General features: G+C 38.8%; 1 protein-coding gene across 1 annotated transcript; it reads right to left on the bottom strand.

Moving 5' to 3' along the window:
- Positions 1-12259: 12259 nt before the first annotated feature.
- LOC101433512 (olfactory receptor 5M5-like) lies at positions 12260-13198 on the bottom strand. The gene has a single exon (XM_004483949.3). It carries the CDS (start codon positions 13196-13198, stop codon positions 12260-12262), a length of 939 nt encoding a protein of 312 aa, XP_004484006.1.
- Between the last annotated feature and the right edge of the window lie 1024 nt (positions 13199-14222).

The following is a 14222-nucleotide window of genomic DNA, read 5'->3' as shown; positions in this document are numbered from 1 at the left end:
TGGAGTCCCTTGTGATTATAGTTGAGTTTCAGTATTATATCATTTACCACATATATTATTATTAAAATACACTACAGAGACCTCAATACATTAGCACTTTTCTGTCTATTAATGAAACGTGTTTCCTCCCTTTTACAGCAAGAAAGAGTTGATAAAATGAGGGAATAAAGGGTGGCAGAGTTCATTTCCACATATCACTGATTACCTCCAAATGGGCCTCCACTTCTCTGAAAGAATTAATATACTTCTCTAAGTTCCAACTAATTCTAGTTTCGTTTGATGGATTTTTGTTGTTTATGTTGTTTTTTTTCTGCTTTTTTCTTAACACTATAAAAAAAACATTTCTTAATAGGTGTTTTTTATTGATAGAAAAAATGATTTTTAATAACTCTCTTCCTCATGTTCATAGTTACTACTGTATTAGTCAGCCAAAGGGGTGCTGATGCAAAATATCAGAATTTGGTTGGTTTTTATAACGGCTATTTATTTATCACCAAAGTCTATTTCCACATATTAGAGCAAGATGGCTGCCAATGCCTGTGAGGGTTCAGGCTTTCTGTCTTCCTCTGGGCTCAGCTCCTCTCCTTTCTCCACAAGGTCAGCTGTAGACTATAAGGCTCTGTAGACTTCACCACTCTCCACAAGACCAGCTGTAGACTATCATGTGAATAGCTCTGTCTCTCTCCCTGGGGATTCTGCTGCATCTAAGGAGCCATCTCTATTCCTCTGGGTTCTTCTCCTGGCTCAGGTTCTCTCTTCCCAGGGCTTGCTTCTCTTTCCTCTGCATGCTGACTTCCTGGGGCTCCAGCTTAAGACTTCAGCATCAAACTCCAACATCAAAACCCCAACATCAGAAAACCCTCAATTCTGTTCTTTGCCATGCCTTTTATCTGTGAGTACCCACCCACCAAGTGTCAGGGGTTCAAAACCCTAATGATGTGACCCAATTAAAGACCCAATCACAATTCAATCATGCCCAGGTACAGATCAGATCACAAACCTAATCCAATAACTATTTTTGGAATCAATAACCATATCAAACTGCTAGACTACCCATTTAGGAGAAATCTGCAAGGGCCAGAGATCCAGATTTGGCACCAAGATATGGAAGTTAAACAACACACTCTTAGAAAAACAGTGGGTCAAAGAGGAAATCTCAAAAGCAATCAATAAGTACCTTGAAACTAATGAAAATGATAATATAGCATATCAAAACTTAAGGGATGCTGCAAACACTGTACTGAGAGGGAAATTCATAACCATAAATTCAAACATTAAAAAAGAAGGAATTGTTAAAATTGAAGAACTGACTGCACACTTGGAGAAATTAGTAACAAAACAAAACAAAACAAAAACCAAAAAAATAACCACAAAGGAAGAAGAAAGAAAAATAAGAAATATCAAAGCAGAACTAAATGAAATAGAAAATAAGAAAGCACTAAAAAAGTAAACAAAACAAACACCTGGTTCTTTGAGATGATCAATAAAATTGACAAGCCCTTAGCTAGACTAACAAAGGAAAAGGAGAGAAGATGCAAATACACTAAATAAGAAATGAGAAAGTGGATATCACCACTGACCTCACAGAAATAAAACTATCATTAAGAGGATACTTTGAAAAGCCCTATTCCAAAAGGACAATTTAGAGGAAATGGACAAATTCCTAGAAACACATAAGCAGCCTACATTGATGAAGGAAGAAATTAATGATCTCAACAAAACAATCACAAGTAGAGATAAAATCAGTCATTAAAACCTCCCATCTGAGAAAAGTCCCAGGTCAGATGGCCTCACAGGTGAATTCTATCAAACATTCTGAAAGAACTAATACCAATCTTGCTTAAATTCTTCCAAAAAATCAAAGTAGAAGGAATATTGTCTAAATCATTCTATGATGCCAACATTACCCTAATACAAAGACACCACAAGAAAGAAAAATTGCAGACCAATCTCTCTAATGAACTGATATGTGAAAATACTCAACAAAATACTTGTTAATCATATTCAACAGCACATTATGAATTATACAGCATGACCAAATGGGTTTCATTCCTGGTATGCAAGGATGGTTCAACATAAGAAAATCAATTAGTGTAATACAGCACATAAACGGATTGAAGGGAAAAAATCACATGATCATATCTACAGATGCAGAAAAAGCATTTGACAAAATACAGCACACTTTCTTTATAAAAGCACTGTAAAAGATCAGAATAGAAGGAAACTTTCTGAGCATGATAAAGGATATTTATGAAAAACCCACAACTGACATCATTTACAATGGTAAAATCCTAAAATCTCTAAGATCAGGAACAAAACAAGGATGCCCACTATTACCCCTTCTATTTAACGTTTTGTTAGAAGTGCTTGCTTGAGGACTGAGGCAATAACCAGATATAAAAGGCATCCAAATTGGAAAGGAAGAAGTCAAAATTTCACTATTTGCAGATGACAAGATCCTATACATAGAAAACCCTGAAAAGTCTACAACAAACTTCTAGAACTTATAAAAGAGTTCAGTAAAGACACAGGTTATATGATCAATGCAGAAAAAATCAGTAGCATTTCTGTACATCAATAATGAGCAATCTGAGGAGGAAATCAAGAACCAAATATCATTTACAGTAGTAAATAAAAAAATGAAATACCTAAGAATAAATTTAACTAAAGATGTAAAAGACTTATACACAGAAAACTACACAACCCTGTTAAAGGAAATCAAAGAGGACCTAAATAAATGGAAGCATATTCCCTGTTCATGGATAGGAAGACTAACTATTATTAAGATGTCTACCCTACCCAAACTTATCTACAGAATCAATGCAATCCCAATAAAAATCAACACAGCATTTTTTAATGAACTAGAAGAAACTATGAAATTTATTTGGAAAGGAAAGAGGTCCTGAATAGCCAAAGACATATTGAGACAGAAAAACAAAATTGGAAGAATCATGCTACCTGACTTCAAAACATATTACAAAGCTATAGTAGTGAAAACAGCATGGTATTGGCACAAGGATAGACACACTGACCAATGGAACCAAATTCAGAGTTCTGATATAGATCCTCATATATACAGTCATGTGATACTTGACAAGGCCACCAAACCCACTCAACTGGGAGAGAATGGCCTCTTCAACAAATGGTGCCTGGAGAACTGGATATCCATACACAAAAGAATGAAAGAGGATTACCATCTCACATTTTACACAAAAATCAACTCAAGATGGATCAAAGATCTATATATAAGAGACAAGACCATAAAGACCTTGGAAAACAATGTAGGGAAGCATCTACAGGAACTTGTAATAGGAAATGGCTTCATGCACACCATCACACCAAAAACTGGAGCATCAAAAGAACAAATAGATAAAGGGAACCTCCTCAAAATTAAAGCCCTTTGCACCTCCAAGGATTTTGTCCAGAAAGTGGAAAAGCAACCTACCCAATGGGAGAAAATATTTGGTAAACATATATCTGATAGGAGACTAATATCCTGCATATACAAAGAACTCTTATATATCAAAAATAAAAAGACAAACAACAATCCATTTTCAAAATGGGTAAGATATTTGAACAAACCCTTCTCCAAAGAAGAAATACAAATTGCTAAAAATCACATGAAAAAAATGCTCAAAATCACTAGCTATTAGGGAAATGAAAATCAAAACTAGAATGAGATACCATCTTACTCCCATAAGACTGATGACTATCAAAAAACCAGAAGACTACAAATGTTGGAGAGGATGGGGAGGAATGGGAACATGCCTCCACTGCTGGTGAGAATGCAGAAGGATCCAGCCATTCTGGAGGACAGTTTTGCAGTTTCTCATAAAACTAGCTATAGATTTGCCATATGACCCAGCAATTCCACTACTGGGTATATACCCAGAAGAACTGAAAACAAGGACACAAACCGATATATGTACACCAATGTTCATAGCAGCATTAATCACTATTGCCAAAAGTTGTAATCAACCCAAATGCCCATCAACAGAAGAATGGATAAATAAAATGTGGTATATTCATACATGGAATACTGCTCATCTATAAGAGAGAACACAGTACAAACACATGGGATAACATGGATGAATCTTGAGAACCTTATGTTCAGTTAAGCAAGCCAGTCATTGAGGGACAAATGCTACATGACCTCTCTGATATGAAATAAGTAAACCAAGCTGTCTCAGAGAGCTAGAGACTGGATGATAGGCTTAAAGGAAGTTGTCGGGGAGAGGAAGGTTGAGAGCTGATGCCTACATGGGGGAAATCTATGATAAACTGGAAGTTAGTATTTATGCAGGGAAGGGATAAGATGGGGGCATAGGGATACCTTTGGGTGGGGCTTTGTGGGCTTGAGGAGGGCTGGGGTAGGGAGGATGGTCAGATGGCCCAAGGAATTGAGGGGGGGCCTGCGGGGACAGCTGAACATGGGAGATTGTTAGGTATGTGGCTGAAATTACAGTGTTGAGAAAACTCTTTAGAAAATATAATAAGGAATTATTACCTGTTTAAGGTGCTTAATGAAGGGCATCTGGCACAGAGGTAGGCTTCTAGGGAGTATGTGAGTACTCATTTTGTCATAGTGTGCTGTATCACTGGATGGAGACCAATACAATGAGTGTGAAGGTGTACCCACATCCTGAGGAGGCCTGACGTTCTCAGAGGGAATTGTGTCTCTGGAGAGAATCGGTGACTCCCAGTGGTTTAAGGCAGTCTAGTTTGTCAAACCTTCAGCATTGTTGCAAGTATCTGTGAATCTGTCTCTTCAAATAGTGAAGACTGATTGTCACTGTGGACCCTGAGGGGAGGGGAAGAGAGGTATAGAGTAGATAGAATCAGGGTAACTGTGGGGCAATGGAAGTGTTCCACAAGATCATACAATAATGGATATAGGACATGTTAATTTCACCAAAAAGGTATAAAAGTCTGTAGGCTAAAATATAAATCATAATGTAAACCAAAACGGAACCATGTTTCAAAGCTATGTTTCAATATCAATACATCAGCTTCAGCAAATATGACAGGAACATATAAAAAGATCATTGCTAGGGAATGGGGGAAAGGATTTGATGTTGGATATATGGGTTTCCCCTATACTGTATGTGAATTACTGTGATCTAAAACCTTTGTGAAGATAAAATTAAAAATTAGAAAAAAAAAGGAAAGGATTTAAACACTGGGGAAGAAATGGAAGAAATTGCCTTGCCACTGTACATACAGGGCAATACCTACTGCAGTGATGAAAGGCAAAATATCAAAAACAAAGCTTTATAATATTTTTCATTTTTTGATACCCCAATTTATTTTTACTTTATTTTAGTTTTTCTAAATTAGTATGTATTCTATTTCTACTCTTTAAACCCATCACTACTATTTCATTTTCCTATTAATTGAATTTGGCAATACATTAGGCTTCATTTTTTAAGAAGTTTTGGACCACAGACAGGTTCTACTATGGCAGGGGAGGAACACTGGTGTGGGGTGTTATTGATGGGAGTCACATGGTTTGGAGGGTGTTCTCCAGGGCATGAATATAGGGTACATAAAAATGTTCGGATATATGTTGGGTATTTTCATAGTAGTTACACTCACAAATAACTGAGGGAGTGCTGAGTTCGTAACCGGGTAACTCTATCACAATCCTCAAAGGAAGAGCAAAAATCCTCCAAATGCAATGGCAAAGAACAATGAAGAAGGATGGTTCAACAATGAGTCTTTGACACTGATGACTATGCTTATGAGCCTGTGTTCCTAAAATATAATCTAGGCCTAGAGCTGCAGGGTGCCTAAGAGTTACACCCTGAATACCTCCATGTTACTCAAATGTGCCCACTCTCTAAACCAATCTAAGCATGCAAATGCATTACCTTCCCCACAGCATGGGGCATGACTCCAGGGGATGAACCTCCCAGGCACCAAGGGATTTCTACCAATCACTAACTGGTGATGCAACTAGAAAAAACCTTGAATAAAAGGGTCAAGTCAGACCGGCAGAATATCTGAGCCTACTTGTAGGATCATGTGTTAAAAATTGCTTTTTGACCTTGAAAAAAGGGGAAATGGCAACAACAAATGAGTTTATATGGCTAAGAGTATTCAAAAAAGTGTCAGGAGGTCATCAGAGGTGTCATGCTTATGCATGCCTCTGCATGACCCCAGAGATAGCCAAAGTAGATACAATCCCAGGTACTGGTTCTCCTGAGGGCTACAGAGACCCACAGGATCTATGGTCATGGCAGACGTCTCTGGAGTTCAGTGCTGTGTTAGTGGGCCCTACTTTGGAATTTGTGTTCCTGAGTGTGATGGAGTTGAACTCAGATGTGACCTTTCTACACATGCCTCTTGTCACTTTCACAGAAACTGGTTGGCACTAGGGCTGGTGTATGCTCAGAAGACTTGAATCTCTGGACTGTCCATGTGCCAGGTGAGCCTTGAGTCTCAACAGAGTTGCAAATCCTACCCTCTGGTTCATTGGATTTACCCAGGTCGGCTAATAGGGAGGTGAAGATGGTCAGCCACCACACCAGGAAACCAAGAGTGCCTACAACTGCAGGCAGGATAATTGCATCCATCTTCCATGTGGCATCTAAACCCCTTCTTAATATAAAGGTGGAGTGGACATCACCATCCCTCGGTCCACAGGATGAAGGAATAAAATATGGATTAGAGTGGACTTACTGATATTCTACTATGGAAATACTGTGACTAGTAATGGAACAAATTGTAGCATTGATGTGGAGAAAGTGACCACAGTAGTTGCTGCAAGTAGGGTGAGGGGAGAAGAGATGTGATGTAGGGGCATTTTCAGGACTTTGAGTTGTCCAAAATGATATTACAGGGACCGATGCTGGGCATTATATACCCTGCCATAACCCACTGAATGTACTGGGGGAGAATGTAAACTACAATGTAAACTGTTATCCATGTGGTACAGCAGTGTTCCAAAATGTATTAACCAAATGCAATGAATATGCCATAGTAATGAAAGAGGTTGTTTATGTGAGAGGAGTGGGGTGGGAGGGTGGGAGTTATATGGGAGCCTCTTATCATTTTTGAATGTAACATTTTTTTGTGATCTATCTTCAAAAAAATACAATTAAAAATTGATGGGGGTGGGGAGTTGGTTACACAGGAACTTCTTGTTTTTTAATGTAACATTTTGTGTGATCTAATAACTTTAAAAAGATAATTAAAAAATAAAATAAAAAAAGATATTAATATACTTAAGAAATGTCAGTTAAATAATTATTGAAAAAAGAAAATGTTAACAGATTATAGGTGGGTATAATTTTCTGTTCACTGTCTCCATTATGTGAGGCATGCAAATTTATTTCTCTATTTGAGATTGATTAATACTTTAAAGCTCCTTTTGTTAAAATGGAAGAAATTCAACTTAATTTTGACCTCATCCTGATTTCCATAGGGCTACATCTGAGTTCTAGGAAATGAATGTATCCCCAGGCATTGGAATGTAAGACAATTCTTGTCCTTGATTCCATCATCTATAAACATTGACATTTATTTGTTTATTTGTTCATTCATTATTCTCTATGTGCCTGGGATACATTGGGAGTAAAAATAGCATCTGCTTTCATAGAGCTTATGTTCTTGTGATATATCCTGGTTCTTAGTTGATTCTTACTGAATTTTCCTTACTTGAAACACAGGTTTTTAATGTTTTGTCTCTTTCATTTACACTCTCCCCCTTTAAAAAACAGAAAACATTTTGCAAATACCTCATCATGCTGCACCAGAGGGACCGCAGAAGTCTTGGCCCTACCTCTCTATTTATGTGCTTCTATCATTGTATATTGGAAATTTGCTTCTTCCAGGATTTCAACTGAAAAACCAATACAGCTCTTCTTGGAACTTAAATTCTGAAAACCTAATGAAATGTCTTTCATTTCCCTACTCAAATCCCAAGTCTGCTGCAGAAGAAGAAGACAAGGGTCATTGATTTTCCTGTTTCTCAGGCAACCACAAGGCTTGATCACTTTTAGCTTACCTTTTGCCTCCTCCCTTCCTCGAAATTAGGGGATTTCTCTGTATGTTTTAATAAATTCATCATTATCATTTACAGTTTATTGCTTGAGCTCCCATTTCTTTGCCTAGTATGTACATAATATATAATTTTATAGTATTAACTAACATTGACTAAACAGAATTATTAATAATGATAACCTAGAAAGCAACACTGTTTGGGCCTTCTATCCATCTATCAGTCAACAAGATTTTAATAAATTTTCACAAATCTCTGAACACTATATCCCATTAATCTGAAAACACAAACCCTTTGAAATAAAGTGCCATACTTCCTCTTCCAGTGAGTGGGGAATAAGTTCCTCCTATCAAGGCAGTCATCAGCTTAAAAATAGGAAGTGTCTGCTAACAGTGTTCTCATAAGCAAAAACAACCCACAATTTGATGAATTGTAATTCTACTGGCAGATTTGTTTACAAGCCAAAGACTTATTTATTGAATTGATGACTATTTTTTGATGTTTAATATTAATTTAACAAAATATTGATAATATTATGTATGAATTACTGCCTTGTGCTTCCCTTAACTTTTATGATACATGGCTAGATGAAATAGGAAGCATCACTGGGCCTGACCAGTTTTGGAATATCATGCACATTCTCCTCTGCTAGATTTTTTCTTCCCTCATCATATAATAATTCATTCTGTATCTCAAATACATGTGTTTCTGCGACGGTTTGCTCGGTCGGTAGAGGTGGGGTCTGGCTGCGGACGAGGGGTCGGTCCAGCTCTGGACGAGGGGTCGGTCCCGCTTGGGACGAAGGGTCGGTCCCACTTGGGACGAGGGGTCGGTCCGGCAGCAGACGAGGGATCGGTCTCACAAGGGGTTGCGCGGTTCGACTGACGGGGTCACCTGGCGAAGCCGGCGACGAAGGGGTCGCCCGGAGAAGCAGGCGACGAACTGGGGACAAGGGAGGCCAGGCCCTTGTCGGGGGCTCTCAGGACTGGAGGGCACACGGCAGAAGAACTACCGCGGAGACAAGGTAAACACGCAAGTCCAACTTTATTGAGGGAGAGGCAACAGTTTTATAGGGGCTGGGGAAGGGTGATTGGTCGAAGCCACGCCCTGTTCTGATTGGTTGCTGGCCAAAGGTCAGTGGGCGGTACTGGATGGGGGAGGGGTGGTGGTTAGGGATTGGCTGTCGCTGTTGCTGGGGGAAGGGGCAGGGTTTAGGGATTGGTGGCTGCTGTTGCTGGGGTGGAGGGCAGACTTGAGTTTCCCGCCCACGCCTGGCTGTTGCTGCTGTCGGGGGAAGGGAAAAGGGCGGGCTGGATTTTTCCACCCACACCTGGCTGTTGCTTCTGTCGGGGGAGGGGAAAAGGGCAGACTGGAATTTTCTGCCCTGCGCCTGCGCAGGGAGAAGGAAGAAGAAGGGTGCCGCCCCACAAGGCATCGTGTGGCGCCATCCGGGAGGAGGGGCGGCCGCGGAAGCATGGCTGCCGAGAAGGGGAGACCCGAGGGCACTCTGCGCCCATGCCGAGCTTCCTTCAGGGGTGGCGGTGATTCCGACCAACCACCCTATTATGGGGGCAGCGGCTTAGCCTGCCGCGGCTGCTCCCCCACCAGGCCAGCAAACCACACTTCAGCCCGAGGGGTGACCGCAGTTTCTGTGTTCAGTATTTTATGATCTTTAGAAAGAGTTTCTCAGGCCAACAATATAATTTGACTTTGACTCTTTCTTGATTCCTGGGTTTGAACTTATTGACACATGAAGGTATGAAATTTGTAAAGAATCCTGTCATAAAAATGTCCGTAAAGATCACAAGACCTTTCCTCAAATGGGAATTATAACACGCAATTGCCTTTATTGCTAAGATATTTTAAGAAATTATATTAACTGATAAAGAAATTAAGTAAGAAAATTATAGTGTAGTCATCTTCTTTGTTGATTTAGGGCTAACAATTATGACCATGGTCTAATAACCTCAAAGGTTCAGGCCTGTGGTATGTTACAAAGGCTGTATTAGAATCTCTGGTGCTAGGATGGTAAAGAAATGAGTAGAAAGTCAGAATGGTAATAAGTCCTTACTTGACATATGAGTGAACTTCACTACACATGTCTACATCTAAACACAGCTGTGCACAATACCAAAATATAATGGTTTATAAAATAGCTTTAATGAAGCAACTGTTAAGTTTTTTCTATGTGTTGAAAAGATCCTTGAGAAGAAAAGGAAGAAAATGTTAGGTAAAATTATTTATTCTATATAATCTTAATTTCAACACAGCCAGGTTCCCTTAGATAAGTCCACAAAATAACACATGAGCAAGACATTTTTGATGATGTAAGAAAAAGCCCATGTGATTTTAATACTGGGCCTCTGAAAATACATAATTTATTTGAAAAAAATATTTTGGAAGAGAATGTACTCAAAAATACCTATGGAATCCTTAGTATTTATACAAAACCCTCTCATCTGTGAATAAAAGTTTTCACATTTCAAGTGTTGGTAATCATTGAAAGTGGTTGAGGTGAGGGTGTTGGGGGTTATATGGGGACCTCATATTTTTTTAATGTAATAGTAAAAAAAGAAAAAAGAAAAAAAAAGAAAAAAAAGAAAAAAAAAGAAAGTGGTGTAGCTACACATTACTTAAATGAGGATGGGGTAAGAAAAATACACTTAAAAAGAAAAAATATATATTGGTTATTAAAATTGTGTGTGGGATACAGTATGCCTCAAGACTTTTAGGTTATTCAAATTTAGGTCATCACTGTAAGTAGATAAATAATACAAAACAAAAACAGAACAATGGACAACTTCAGTCTAGCCCTGTGGGAAAGTTTTCTGGGTTCAACTCTATTCACCAATATATAAAGTTTCCAGATCAGATAGTCTCAGGTATCTCAGGTTTTAAAGTTCTTTAATTCTAGCACACAGTTGAAGATATCAAAACATAGAGAAAGATTTACACTGAAAGATTAATTAAAAGGGTTTTTACTGGTTGAGGAGAAGTTGCCATGAAATCTTAAATTGAAAGTCAAAAGGTTGAGTTACATGTTATTGCCAATATAGAAGCATAGAAGTGAGAACAGCTTAAATTACACCTGTGTGTGTGTGTGCATGTGTGTGTGTGTTTGCAAGTGTGAAGTCACCTTCCTATGATCTCTGTTAGCCTAAAGCTATCCTAAATGTCTTCTTCCCATGTAATTTTAGACATTTATTAACTGGTAATACAGAGAATAGAGGTAGTTCCATAGATACAGAACTCTCATTTTTTATTCTGGTCCACAGTGTCTTTGAATATACATTTCCAAGTCTCTTTATCAAGAAGGTATGGAAATGTGATTAAGTTTTATCCAATGAGGTGGCGGATGTGGCCCAGTGGTTAGGGCATCCATATACCACATGTGAGGTCCGCGGTTCAAACCCTGGGCCTCCTTGACCCATGTGGAGCTAGCCCATGCACAGTGCTGATGCGCGCAAGGAGTGCCGTGCCACGCAGGGGTGTCCCCGTGTAGGGGAGCCCCACGCGCAAGGAGTGCGCCCCGTAAGGAGAGCTGCCCAGCATGAAAGAAAGTGCAGCCTGCCCAGGAATTGCGCCACACTCATGGAGAGCTGACAAAACAAGTTGACACAACAAAAAGAAACACAGATTCCCGTGTCACTGACAACAACAGAAGTGGTCAAAGAAGATGCAGCAAATAGACACAGAGAACAGGCAACCAGGGTGGGGAGGTTGGGAGGGAAGGGGAGAGAAATAAAAAAAAAAAGAGTTTTAGCCAATGAGATATAAACAGATACGTTGTATGAAAAACAATGCATCTAGAAAATGTGCACGTGAAAGCTGGCACTCTAGCAGCCATTTTGGATCATTAAGTAACTTTGAGAACATAAGCTACATGCAATAAAAAACAAGATGTAAGGAGTCTAGCAACCTAACCTAATAACCCTGGTTTACAAGTCAGGGAATATCTACCTCCAATCTATTCTAATCTGACAGAAAAATAATGGAAACAAAAACCCTACATTGTTTAAGTGAACATTTCTTACAAGAAGTAGCACTAATTAATACAACCAGGAATTATAATGAACTGTTTAAATGGTACCTCCTATCCTTCCTGTTTTTGACTACTAAATTCTGTGATTTCTATCCAGTTAGCTGTCTAGTAAAGTCAGAAAAGTACTGTGCACCAGAAGCCTAAAATGTAATGTAGAACTGAATAATACCACATCAAACACAATTTCAGGATTCTTTTTAACAGTAACTTCAAACTTATTTTACCAATTTTTGTTTCCCTATTGCTTTTCTCAATGCCTCTTTCACATCTTTGTTCCTGAGACCATAGATCATAGGGTTCAGCATGGGAATCACTGTGGTATAAAACACGGCCACCATTTTGCCTTGTTCCACAGACTCCTCTGTGGGACGTCTCAAATGCATACAGAAGAGGGTCCCATAGAAGATTGTGACCACTGTCAGGTGGGAGCCACAGGTGGAAAAAGCTTTTTTCCTCCCCTCAGCTGAACGGCTTCTGATGATGGCAACAAGGATGAACATGTAGGACGTGAGAATGATCAGGAGGGACTGGACATTGCTATAGCCAGCAACTATGTACATCGACAACTCTTTGCTGTAGGTGTCAGAGCATGCCAGTTTGATAAGGGGAGGATCAGCACAGTAGAAATGGTTAATCTCATTAGCACCACAGAAGGAGAGGTTGTAGGTCCTCAAAGTTTCCATCACACTGAGGAGGAAGCCATAGACATAAGGGACAATGACTAGAAGGACACAGAAACTCTTGGACATCTTGCTGTTGTAGAGCAGGGGGTTACAGATGGCCATGTAGCGGTCGTAGGCCATGACAGCCAACATACAGTGCTCTGTAAGCACCACAGCAATGACAATATAGCACTGTACCAAGCACCCTGCATATGAAATGTTCTTCTTCTCAGAAAGGAAATTTTCTAGCATTTTAGGCGTGACATTTGTAGAGAAACACAGATCCAGAACAGACAAACTTGAGAGAAATAAGTACATGGGAGTGTGAAGTCGAGAATCAGTTTTGATTAAAACAATCATGCCCAGGTTTCCTACCACAGTGACGATGTAAACTACAAGGAAAAGCACAAAGAAGGCAATTTGCAATTCTGGATGGCTTGTTAAGCCCAAGAGAATAAATTCTGTCACTTCTGTGTAGTTTCTTCTGGACATTTCTTTATTTCATATGAGAGGCATTGGTTTTGTTATCTAAAAAGAGAGAAGAATTTTCTAAAAAAAATCATTGAAACCATGGTTAAATATTGTACTTTGTATAAAAAGATTCAGGGTGTTTTAGTTACGTATCTCGGTAGTACTTCTGTAATTAGTTATGAGTAGATATACAAAAAAGCAAATCTAAACTTTCTTCAAAAGATGATTTTATTTCAGATTGTATTTTGAGAAAACAATTGGCAATAAAGGTGGACACCAGTGGCAAAATTATAAATTAAAGTATCCCCATACTTTGGGAAATTAAAATTAAAACCACATAACTGATATGTTGAATAAGAAATTATAATAGAAATTTAGAAAGGTGTAGAACTCTCTATGCAGTATTTCATATATATATGTAGACACAGAGGTGATTAGAAAGGATTTTAAAGAGAGCCTGGATAAATTTCTTCATTGTAAAGATGGAGAAACTGAATCCCAGACTGGGAGGAGACTTATCCAAGGGCAGGCATCTAACCAACAGACCCTCTTCTCATATCTCCCAGTTCAGTGATCTGCTGATCTTTTATTTTATGTATCTCAACAAGTCCAAACCATGGTTTGGAACTCAAAGAGAAGTTTTATTTATATATTTGTTGTTATGATTGGAGATGGCAATGGTGTTGTGGTGGTGTGTGCAGTTTGTTTTATAACTTGGGTGTTTGGGTACTCATGTAAACTAGTCAATTATTTGACAATTTATTGATAGCATGTACTTGTAACCATTCTCTTCCATTTCCACATCTCAATTTGCTCAATTTGTAGCTCGTCTTGAGTAGATACATTTATGTGCCTTCATAGATACCTATAATCTATATGAAATACTTAAAGTCATATTTTTGAAGTCTAAGCCTATGTTTAAATTGGTCCCTTTTCCCAATTCATCACAACCTGAATACATTGCTGCTGCTCAGATTCATCTTTATAGGCCCCGGCTTGGAGTCCATCCTTCTTGGTATTGTTTAGTTATGCAATCCCTTTACAT

This window comes from Dasypus novemcinctus, chromosome 10 (genome assembly GCF_030445035.2).
Source record: "Dasypus novemcinctus isolate mDasNov1 chromosome 10, mDasNov1.1.hap2, whole genome shotgun sequence".
Taxonomy (NCBI): Eukaryota; Metazoa; Chordata; class Mammalia; order Cingulata; family Dasypodidae; genus Dasypus; species Dasypus novemcinctus.
Note: the sequence above shows the minus strand (reverse complement) of the source record. Positions and strands in the feature narration are given on the sequence as shown.

What these genes read in the sequence shown, in the direction of transcription:
- LOC101433512 (XM_004483949.3), bottom strand. Translation starts at nt 13,198, where the DNA reads ATGTCCAGAAGAAACTACACAGAAGTGACAGAATTTATTCTCTTGGGC.